Source organism: Gymnodraco acuticeps, unplaced genomic scaffold (assembly GCF_902827175.1).
Source record: "Gymnodraco acuticeps unplaced genomic scaffold, fGymAcu1.1, whole genome shotgun sequence".
NCBI classification, from domain to species: domain Eukaryota; kingdom Metazoa; phylum Chordata; class Actinopteri; order Perciformes; family Bathydraconidae; genus Gymnodraco; species Gymnodraco acuticeps.
In genome coordinates this window covers 461121-473048 of record NW_022990548.1, presented here as the reverse complement: position 1 = coordinate 473048, position 11928 = coordinate 461121, and the positions used below count along the sequence as shown (strand labels likewise).

At 40.2% G+C, this 11928-nt stretch overlaps 1 protein-coding gene across 1 annotated transcript; it reads left to right on the top strand.

The window, feature by feature from the left end:
* The first annotated feature begins 2815 nt into the window (after positions 1 to 2815).
* Positions 2816 to 11173, top strand: LOC117553428 (ubinuclein-1-like). The gene is given in 15 exon segments (XM_034227341.1): positions 2816 to 3145; positions 5233 to 5331; positions 5505 to 5600; positions 5992 to 6126; positions 6203 to 6303; positions 6415 to 6577; positions 6579 to 6941; positions 7452 to 7522; positions 8004 to 8133; positions 8222 to 8346; positions 8675 to 8794; positions 8873 to 9013; positions 9404 to 9454; positions 9559 to 9716; positions 10002 to 11173. Coding segments are annotated over 15 exon segments (2397 nt in total). The 5' UTR covers positions 2816 to 2917; the 3' UTR covers positions 10418 to 11173.
* Positions 11174 to 11928: the final 755 nt, after the last annotated feature.

The window sequence follows — 11928 nt, the reverse complement described above, 5'->3', positions numbered from 1 at the left end:
TAGTTACTTTGCTACAAGAAAAGGTTCTGCAATACATTTTGAACTTAGCTTAGTAAAAGCAAACATACAGTATAAAACATCTAAAATATTAATTATACAAATTCCTCCATGTAATAAGAAGAATATTTATTTATTTAATGAAAGATTGATAATGCAGTGTAAGCAATTTGGAGATATGTATTCACACGGTTTTACTGTTAGGTAGTTTAATATTTAGAAAACAATCATATTTAATAAGCTTGCTTTTACTCATCTTACTTTTTATGTAAAATATTATTACTTAAAGTGACTAGAAAAATGTTAATATATTTTTTCATTTTTAAATAAAAATACTTTTCAACTATGCCTGTTGTTAAATGTAGTATTATTTACAAAAGCTTTATTAAAAACATCCCCATGCACATTGACTGGGTGTATATCCCCCCCCCCCCCCCCCCCCCTTCACCCTGTGGCCCCCCAGCTCTGGTGTTTGAAAGCCTTCACTTCCAAGAAGTGTAGTGGCCAATTGACAACAAAGCACGCGCTTCTCGGGGCGCCTCAGCGCGAGGAACTAGTTAATTAATATTGGCTCTTGTTTGGTCTAGTTAATGAACGAGTGAATTATGCACCTCTGGGATCCCCGCCCCCCCGATCGCTTCAAATTATCCCCCGCCCCCCCCTCTGAGACATTGTCCTCCAATTTCCCCACTCTGATCCTGCACTGATGGGGTCCCTGTCACCACACACACACACATACACACACACACACACACACACACACACACACACACACACACACACACACACACACAGAGATACACACGCACACACACACACACACACACACACACATACACACACACACACACACACACACACACACACACACACACACACACACACACACACACACACACACACACACATACAGATACACACGCGCACGCACACGAAAAATGGAGGTTAGACCAATTTTACTGGGGTGCCTTGGTTACATGTGTAAAAGACTAAAAGTCATAACAATTAGAGTTATATACATTTTTAGAAGTTATAATTCTCGTTTGTTAAAGATATAAAAGTCATAGCCACAAAAACACTTCATTATTGGTGTTTGTTTCAGGAACATAATTTGAGTCAAGGTCTAAGTTACAATTTTATTGTAATTATATAAAAAAATGTAAATACAAAAAAATCCTCTTTTTTTGGCGACGACATAGCCTTTGCTGCAATGTCGTTTTTTTTCGGGGGCCACATGGGGGTCCAAGCTCAGTGTTGGGGCACACACACACACACACACACACACACACACACACACACACACACACACACACACACACACACACACACACACACACACACACACACACACACACTACCCCTGCCGTCTCCATCTGTCTGTCTTTGTCCTGCTCGGGTGTGTTTTAGTTCTTTGTCTCCAGCACATTTATTGACGCCTTTTTTTGCCAGTTTTTTTTAATTCAATGCTTCTGCTCGACCTCGCATCGTCAGCTCAGGGTGGCAAATAACTTCCATCCCATTAACTCGTTTGAGAGGGGAGCTATAGTCAAACAAAGCTTGGCCGCAATCTGATCCTCTCTCTCCCTCACACACACACACACACACACACACACACACACACACACACACACACACACACACACACACACACACACACACACACACACACACATATGCACACGTGCACACACAAACACACACACTGAGTCCTGTTGGTCAGAGAGGGAAAAAAATCCATATTATTTGCATTAAAAGCCTCGCACCGTGAAATTCATTTATAATTACAAAGCGGGGTGCTGTGTGTGTTATGCAGATCAGGGACATGTGTGTGTGTGTGTGTGTGTGTGTGTGTGTGTGTGTGTGTGTGTGTGTGTGTGTGTGTGTGTGTGTGTGTGTGTGCGTGCGTGCGTGCGTGCGTGTGTGTGTGTGTGTGTGTGTGTGTGTGTGTGTGTGTGTGTGTGTGTGTGTGTGTGTGTGTGTGTGTGTGTGTGAAGTAAGTGGCTCGGATTGGTTATTTTGTGATATGCTACACAGAATGTATGGTGACAGATTGCAATTATCCCGTTATTGTAATTGTCAAAGTCAATTCACTGCAGGCTGAGTGCAGGCTGCATGAAAGATACATGACTTGGATTTGGTCTCTGTGACCTTTTTTTGTCAATCTTGTTAAACAGTCTCTGATTTAACAGACACACTGCTGTTTGGACATCACTGCAGGATTAACGTTGACAAGATGAAGGCTGTTTATTTAAAATTAAAGTATTTTCAATGTGTCTTTACGTCATAGAGAGAAGATGCTGCAAAACAGATGCAAATCTTTAATAAACCTGCAGGCAGACTGTTGTGTTTCATGACATCCTTATTAACAAAGTGTTGGCAGGATACAGTTTCCTTCATTTATTGTGAAACCACGAACCTAATGAGCATCTTCAGTACATGTGATATAAAGAGTTTTTTGTTTTCAAAGTTAAACTGTGCTGAAATATCTCTTCGTTTCTCTGCTCATCTTCATGGACTTACAGCGCCCCCGTGTGGTAAATAAGGTGTAAAGCACTTCTCAGCATGAATATAATTAGTAATATTAATAATAGTTATCATAATTATAATCCACAAATGGCTTTATAAAATAAACTGATATAAATTGATGAAATAATGAAATAGCTTATAAACCAGACTAATATTATTCATTTAAATAATGGCTATGATCTGTTTTTGCGAATAGATTATTCATATAGGCCTAACTGATATTTCCACCGTGTTTTGAAGGAGTGGCTGCAGCGTGCGGAGGCGATCACGTGACCAAAACGTGCCGCACACCTGCACGTGTTTGTGCCTAATGGATCTCTTTCTGCCAGGTTGAAACTTCGTATTATACATCCATGGTTGAAACACACACACTCTGCCGGTGTTATCAGCTGTGATGGCAGAGTCTCGGAGGGTCCAGCTCACCACGCTGTCCTGTGAAGCCCCTCTCCCCACCCAGCCGGCCCTGGTGGAGGTGAAGCACCCCCCTGGTGTTGTTCAGGAGGAGGAGAAGTGTTTGGACCGGCCTTCAGAACCCAGCTCGACCCGCCTGGTGCTCAAACTGTTCGACCCTGATGAGAGAAGCTTTCCGGAGTTCAGCTACACTCGGCTCCTAGACAACAAGGTGAGATGTATTTCTCTTTTCTGATTAGAAGAGTGTACTGATGATTCAAGAGTTTAGTTTTCATATCAAAACATCGATCCATGACCAACTTTTCTTAACTTGTTAAACTGTGAGTAGCCTCTCTATGAAAAGGCAAAGTGCATGACCTCAACTTTTATAAATTAACAGACAATGAGGGTTGTTATTTGAAATCATTGTTGTTAATTGTAATTTAGCAAACATGTGTGTAGAGTATTCGCATTTGGTCTCTTTGGTCCTTCTGCAGACACCGTACCGGATGTAGGGATCTACATGCTGCGTGCGAGTAGTGTTGTGATAACTACCAGGTGTATGTAATGTTGCTCCGTTACTATCAAGGTTATTAAACCAAGTTCTATAACAAACATGACTCGTTTATGAGAATAACAAACAATGTGCTCCTGTTTTGTAAGTCATGATTCACATTGAACTGGAATATGACTTTTGTTCTAAGTTATGATTCTTGTTTACATTTTGGACATTTTAATAATTAAAGGTGGGGTAGGTAAGTTTCATTAACCGGCTCGAGATACACTTTTTGTTATATTCCATGGAATGCTCTTAACATCCCGATAGCCATGAATATCTTAAGTGCTTTGACAAAAAATCCATAAAAAAATGTCATCTGTGGAAGCCGTAATAGATGAGCGTAACAAATGCGTCACTATCCGGTCAAAAATAACGGCTCCGCCCACTTTTGGGGAAAAACAACGCTGTCAGTTGTCAATACAAATTCTGAAGTTTTTGCCAATCCGATCAGAAATGTAAGAAAACCGGAGACTTTTGGATCTTCAAAGAGCCTGATTCCAATGGCCAGACAGGCAAACAATTACATTAAGCCATTAGAAATCGACGATCGGGCTCGATATATGGTTAAATATAGCAGTAGGCGATCGATTTTCATAGATGAGAGTAACATCTACGTGACTTTACGGCCCCGCCCACTTTTGGGGGAAACCAACGCTGTCATTTGAATGGCGATCGAGCCTGAAGCCACAGAGCTCTTCTGTTACTGTCCTTTCTTCTTAGAGGAAGTACAGAAACACTGAACTCTGGATTATTGTTTATGTTTGAGGTGCAATAAACGATAAGGCAGCTTTTTGGCATGATGAAACTATTATGTTCCGCCTTGCTCATGAGAGTAACAGCTGGAGAAATTACAGGCTCGCCTACTGATTTTAATTTAACCATATATCGAGACCGATTGTCGATTTTCCAATGATCAAATGTAATTGTTTGCCTGACTGGCCATCGTAATCGAGCTCTTTGAAGATCCAAAAATCCACGGTTTTCAAAAAAATGTGATCGGATTGGCAAAAACTTCAGACATTTTTTTGACCGCCATTCAAATGACAGTGTTGGTTTCCCCCAAAAGTGGGCGGGCCGTAATTTTTGCCCGTAAGTGACGTAGGTGTTACTCATCTATACTATAAAAAGCACGACCAATCCGTTTAGCCGGGCCGCCCTGTCTGTCAGCCTTCCATCTTGTGCACGCACAAATGTATCTCGTGCATTGCGCGTTCCTGTGTGTTGGAGGAGGTGCTCTGTAAGGAAGTCTGAAGGAAGGGGCGGATTCTTTTTGGCTGTGTACTTTTTACTTTTTTTTTTCTGAAACTTACCTACCCCACCTTTAAGTGATTCAATAAAATCATTTTCAAGCTTAATACTTAGTCCATGCATGACTGGGTTAACATTTATTAATACGCGTTTTCTCTTTCAAACTTTTAATATAAATACATGGGACTTAAGGTAACAGTATGGCAGAACTCTGAGGCACAACTTTCATATCACCCAATGTATTTTTTTATTTAAATATGGAGATTTATTTTCCAATTAATTCCTTAGGTTGGCTTTCTTTTAACTCACAAGATTATTTGCGTTTTGTTAGATGCATTGATTGGGTGCTCTGAATCCATGATAGTTGTCAACTTTGTTTGTCCTGTGAGAAATTGCCCATGCTTTTTGCTGCACATGCACAGATTATGCATATACGGATGTTAATGTGATTGTTGGTGAGAGAGCAGATTATGTTTTTTTGTAATTGATTTGAGACGTTATCTAACTTTTAGATAAACAACACAAAAGTCCCACTGAGAAGATTTGATGAGGAAGAGAAGAGAGAGATCGACGAGGTCGTGGCTCTTTCAGGGGAGTTGGAGAAAAAATATGTAAGTAGCTCTGAATTATTAATGAATATACCTCAACATTTCAAGGGACCATCAAATAAAATCAAGAGTTTGAATTGGACCAGAACTAACACTGATGTATTTGATTGAACTCTTTATCAGAAATGGCATCAGATACAAATAGCACAACAGTATTTTGCAACCTTTCATCGCAGGCAGACAAACCAAAGAATAAGGACCGTATCCAGGACCTGATCGATATCGGATACGGTTATGATGACGAGGATTCCTTCATTGACAACACGGAGCCTGTGAGTCTGTGTTAAATCACATATTTGGATTTCCCCATGATATAGTTTGTTTATTATCGTCTTTTAAAAACGTGTAGTGTTTTATGAAGACGCAGTTTTGATATTCTGTATCTCTGCCTTTTGTTGTTACTGAAAATATTGTTTCAGGCTTTTTCAAATGTACCATAATCAACACTGATAATAAATACTCTCTCCTGGAGCAGTGACTCATTTTGATGGCACTCTGAATTAAACAACTTTTTCCAATATTTAAAAAAGGGGATTAGCCAAATGTCCTCTGCTCATACATTTCAAGGCCCGTCATCTTTTCTTTGGCTTGATGTAAAGTTTTTCGTATCGACCAAAGCTATTTAAATCAAATTCTAATATTGCTTTTGGTTAATGTGTGTAGTACGATGAGTTTGTGCCGGCCTCCCTCACCACCAAGTTCGGTGGATTCTACATCAACTCTGGCGTGCTGCACTTCCGCCATACATCTGAGACCGAGGACCTCAAAGCAAGAGAGAAAACTCCTGAGTCCTCAAAAGTAAGTCTACAACCCAGAAATAAAATGTTCAGTGCCGTTTCTTAAGTGATTGAGTTCCAAAACTGTTCATTTTTAGAAACGTAAAGTCAATGACGGACAGGATAAGCCGAAGAAGAAGAAGAAGCGCTGCAGAGAAGAGGCGGAGCAGACGATCAGCTTTTTGGATCCTAAGTCAAGGTGAGACTACCCAAATCACGCTTACCTCATGTTTACTGTGTATCCGGTTTCACTCTGATTCAACCTTTTTATTAGCTTCACAACATAAATCTCTCCATGTTCAACTTGCAGCCCTTTCACTGAACTGGCATCGGACGACAAGATCAAGAAGAAAAAGGTTTCCCACACGTTGAGCGTCACCAGCATGTTGAAGAAGTTCCAAAGAGAGAAGGGGAAAATGGATAAAGTAAAACCAAGGAGGTCTGCGATCACAATGTTCCCGGCAGACGCAGGCGGGGGGGGGGGGTTTGGGACTGACAGACCCTCTCCTCAGTTTAATCGGATCAACCAATGAGCACACTCTCATCCAGGCAGTCAACGCAATGGATTTTCACATCGACTCTTTATTAGATGTTAGTGAAGCCGCTTCGTCCACAAAAATGGCGCCTCCACCTTCAACAGAAACGCAGCTTTTCAGTCCCAAAACAGAAATGACCCAGTCTGAGGCTCGCCCTCAGGTTCTTCCTCCAATCAATGTGCAGCTTCAGTTAGAGCAGATCCAGATCCCGACACACACCAGTTCTACATTACCTCAGTGTGTCCCGCTGCCGGAGGGACTTCCCCCCCGACTGGAGGACAGCATTAGGAAACTCACGGTGGTAAGGTCCTTTTGTTGTTTGCCAAAAGTGATAAAGACTCACCTGTGAACACAGTGGTGCAGGAATGAGTTCTAAAAGTAAGTGAAATGAGGTAGCCCAGAATTGCTAAAATGTCGATGGTTTGTTTACTGAAATAAGGTTTATTGTTAATACAAACTTACAAGTTTTTCGACACCATAAAATACAAGGTAACACCCCACTAATGAAGAAGTAATGTAATCACTCCAAACATTAGACTCTTTTAGCTTAGCGTGGTGTCATGCATCCGTCATGTAGACTGTTTATAGCATAACAACGTGTGTTGATATGTGGAGATTATCCTGCTGAACAGCATTCCATAAAAATGCGTTTACCACAGTTCTGCAATATTGCTTTTTGTTGAGGGAACCCTTGGGTTGCTAACTTTCAGGTCGGCCTACAAAAAACATCATCACTGCACCGCTCTATAACGTTTATTGCAAAAGGAAAATGGCATGTATGATGTGCAGATGATTTACATATTTCTTTCAGGTTGCCAAGACCTCCGAGGGAGAGTCTAAACTAAAGTTCTTCACTCCAGAAATCAACTCAATGCTGCTAGAGTGAGTTATCCAACAGCACAGACTAAGCAAATACTATACTACCTAGAGTGCATTAAGAAAACTCCCATTTGATCTTAGAACAGCAACTTCAATTGGAATTTTTAAAAGGACATTTAAAGACCTATCTTTTTAATTTGGGGCAATTATAATTTTTTTGTAGAATCACTTATTGTTTTATGGTTCAGTGATATACATATTTCTGTTTGTTTATACCTTGTTTTTAATTGTGTTCCTCATTTGTTATTGTCAAGCACTTGCTGCGTTCACCATGAAAGGTGCTATATAAATAGAGTTTATTATTATACGTTTTAGTATCAAGCATTGCACAGAACACACACACACACACACATGTTTCCTGTACATACAATACTTACTGCTGAATTCCTATACTACTTGAAGTGTGTTTCAATCTTTAGCTGTCTATAGTAATGTTAAACAGTTTCTAAGTGTGTGTTAATGCTCTCTGTGTGTGTTGCTCCAGTATTGAGTTGCAATGTCGGGAACAGGGGGTCCAGCTGCGCTCCAAGGTCTTCACACACCTGTCGTCCTTCCTGCCCTGCAGCAGAGACACACTCCTCAAACGTGTGAAGAAACTGTTCCTCGCACACACGGTGAGTTTTATTTTTTATCACACGTAGTATGTGTTTTTCAAGTTTTAGATCTGCATGTGACTTTTATCTTGAATTTGACACTGACCAGGAGGAATACTCTGATGTGGAGAACCGCATGGAGAAACTGAAGGAGGCCGTCTGCAGAGCCATGCCCGAGCAGATTGCAAGTTTCAATGAAAGCTGTCAAGTATATGAGCAAGCCAGGACTTCAAAGTAAGCACTTGAGCATATATCTTGTGTGGAAAATTCCTTTAATTTACTTGCATGGTACTGTTAGATTGCTATTTGCTAACAGAGGAGCCAAAAAAGGGCCATTTGGCTTCAAATTATTAGATTTTTATCTTTTCATCTATCAATTATGAGAATATATTTATTTCAAAGCCTTGTTTCCATTTTGTATTCACACATATTTTTGTGCAGCTTCTCCTCAAAAACGACTGTATCCATAATTTGAGGCCGTACACTTGATTCTCCTTAGATCATGGTTTGGGCTCATGTGGCTCTTTTTTGTCTCATCTTAATCTCTGTGTTTTAATGTCAGGGCAGCGGAGGAGAAAGAAAGCAAACAGAAGGAGAATGTTGGTCCAGAGGACAACATGGAGGAGAAAGGCGGGAAAAGAGGAAGTCCAAAGAAGCTGTTCAAATGGAACGAAGAGATAAGGTCAGATTTAATCATCATTAGATTATTTAAAATGTTAAATAACCTAATTTTAACTTTGTGCCAACATCTCTCACACAGGGAGTGCCTGTGTCACGTGTTAACCGTGAACATGGAGAGGTATAAAAGACAGAAAAGGAGTCAGGAGCTGGAGGACTATCTGAAGACCTTTTTAGACCATGAGGTCAAACTGCTGTGGCCAAAGGGGTGGATGCAATCCAGGTTGGTCACACCGGGGCTAACTCAGTCTCAACAGCCTGATTTCTCTTACTGTTAAAACAATTCCTCATTAAAATGCAATTCAATATCTTATCCATACTAATATACCACTATTGTGTATATATACCTGTCATAGATTGTGGTACAATGTGCACACCTCTTACTTTAACTTATATTTGAATACTTGTTTTTCATTCTATCTTTATTGGACAGTTTAACTTAAAGTTCTCTTTACATATGTATTTTATTTGACCATTTATTAAACTTCTTACTTAATATTTTTGTTATACTAATATTTCTATAATTTTATTATGATTTATTTTCAATCTAAATTTGAAACCCAATTTTCCTAAAGAAAGTAATCTGATTACTACTCAACATGCGTTGTTTCAGGGTGCTGATAAAGGAGAGCAGGGAGATGTTGAGCCTCTTTGCACCATTACCGTGAGTTCCTAGTCTAGATGCTTCTGGAAATGTTACGAAAGTCTTGATTTATTCATTTTTTAGTTAAAAGGATTTCCAAATTCACTTCTCACATGTGTTCTCAGAGTGAAGAGGGTCCGGCCTGAGAAGAAGCAGTCGCCTCTCATTTCTCCTCTCGCTACTTCGGATAACTTCAGCGTCCTCCAGGAGTCTCCCCTGCTGAGCAGACCGCCTCACGACTCAGACGATGTCATTATCGTGAGTTCAAATCCCTCCAATCCAGGTATTTGCTGCATATATTACACACATATATATTCTAACAATGTTCCTGATAAATAATCGTGTGTATGAGGCTCACTGGCAGTGAATGTAGGGGATTACTTTAGTCAATGTTATTGTTTGTTTGTGTTTTTTGTAATTATTTTTTCTCTCTGTACGTACAATCAGTACAGACCACTGTCTCATTTGTATGCATATATTTTGCTTTCCATCTCTAAATGACAAACATTACTTATACATTGTCGAAACACAATAAAAAGATTTTTGATCAGAAATCTCTCCAATCCAGTTTCTCTTAGTTCTGAGAATAAGGAAACCTTGCTGAAGGTGGAGGGTCAAACGAGAAGGATTTCAGTGGATTCTGCCTCCTCTAGACCTGCTGACAAACTCCCGATAAACGCCAGATATGCTCAGACTCAGTCCCTCGTGGAGCTCCTCGCAGAGCAGGCGCTGGCTCGTGTGCAGCCGATCCCCCAGGAGTTCCTGGCAGCAGCCGTGGCTAAATACAAGCGTTCAGTCCAGCACTTGATCCTCGGGTCCGACACCAGAAGTCCTCCGGTCCCTCCTCCGCCCCCTCATTCCAGCCCGGTGGGTTTCCCGTTGTGTCGAGTCGTTGTGCCTCAGCAGGTCAGAGACGTCCGCCGGCTCTCTGATGCTGGACACGTGCTGATCATCTCAGACGACGACGACGTTATGCTACAATGACAACTCCCGGTGCAGATTTACACGCTGTACGTTTTGTTTAATCATATTTAGTTGATGTATTTTTGGATGAAAAAACTCTAAACAGCAAATATCCTGATTTTCAGTCCCTACTATAGAATTCAAACATTAGTTTAAATGTTCAGGTAAAAGTTTGACGGATAACCTTATTTAATAGGTCTTTAGTAATAAAATAATGATCTGACAAAATGTCAAACTACCATTAATAGCCTTTTTTGTAACATTTAGGATCAAACCATGCAAGACTTAAAATAAGTAAAGACTTATTGTTTGACAAAGTACAACCCAGATATGGAATATATAGTAAATGAAGGTTTGTTCAACTTTGTTTATTTCTCTCTTGGTGGGAGCCGTTTCTTGACTGGACATATGTTGAGATTATATCAAACACAGGAGTTACGACACCAAAATCAGCTGTGCAAATGAGTTTCTCATCAAAAGTCAATTGGCTAATGAATATGACTTTTAGTCGACAGCTACAAGTTGAGATTTTTTTTTTTTTCAAATGGAAATGTGCTCCCAACATTTTCACTTGTTTTGCATTTCATCTGAGTTGGGAAGTAACCAAAGAAATGCTAGTTTTGTTTTACCTATGAAAGGAGAAATGGCACCAATTTAGAAATGAACAGACTGTTTCTGATAACATCTTGTGAAGAACTGTGACCCTTTAATCAACTTGTATTTGAGAGGCGTTGTTTATAATGTATGATTTAATTTGAATAAATAATAAAAAATTAACATGTTGTGCAGCCATTTGATTTTAGATCAATTGTCTTCAAAGGTAGAGACACTGAAAGAATGAGTTAATGAGCCTTAAGTTTCAGTATTGATGCCTTACACGCAATAAATGCATTACAAAACACTAAGTGTGCATGTGCAAAGTGGCCGACTGCTATGTTTGTGACCTGGGGTGTTTCTCAATGTCGAAGAAGGATGCTCCAGAGCCACTATTTCAAGGATGCTACGTCATCGAGTCCCGCCAAAGGACTGTTCCAATGTCCAGGATGCTTGGAATTCTACCGAGGCCGGCGTCCTTCGTTGTGGGAAAGTTCTAGGCTGCACATGTGTATCCTCCGCGGTCTTAAAATCCCCACAATGCTTTGCGTACGGACCAATTTGCAAAATCTTTGGCGGAAAATGTAAGGCGGGGCTTCTCATATGACGCACACTTGCTAGCCTGTTCCATTCTTCGTTTTCGGAATGCCAGGAAGGATTCTTGCCTAGCTTCTGATGGACCTGTGGGAAGACATGTCCCACCAAGGAAGCGTCCTCGACATTGAGAAACACCCCAAGTCTTCAAATATTTCATCCAACTTTTATTATTTTGTATTGCTTTAAAACCAGGCATACCTTTTACTTTTAATTAACAGTTTCAACTCTTAACTTACGCTTGCCACTCTTACAAAAGTTTGACATCATATCAACGTTAGACCCTCGATGTTATGTTCATTTTGACCATATTTTGTTGGTGAATTGGCGAGGAAGTTAAAGTC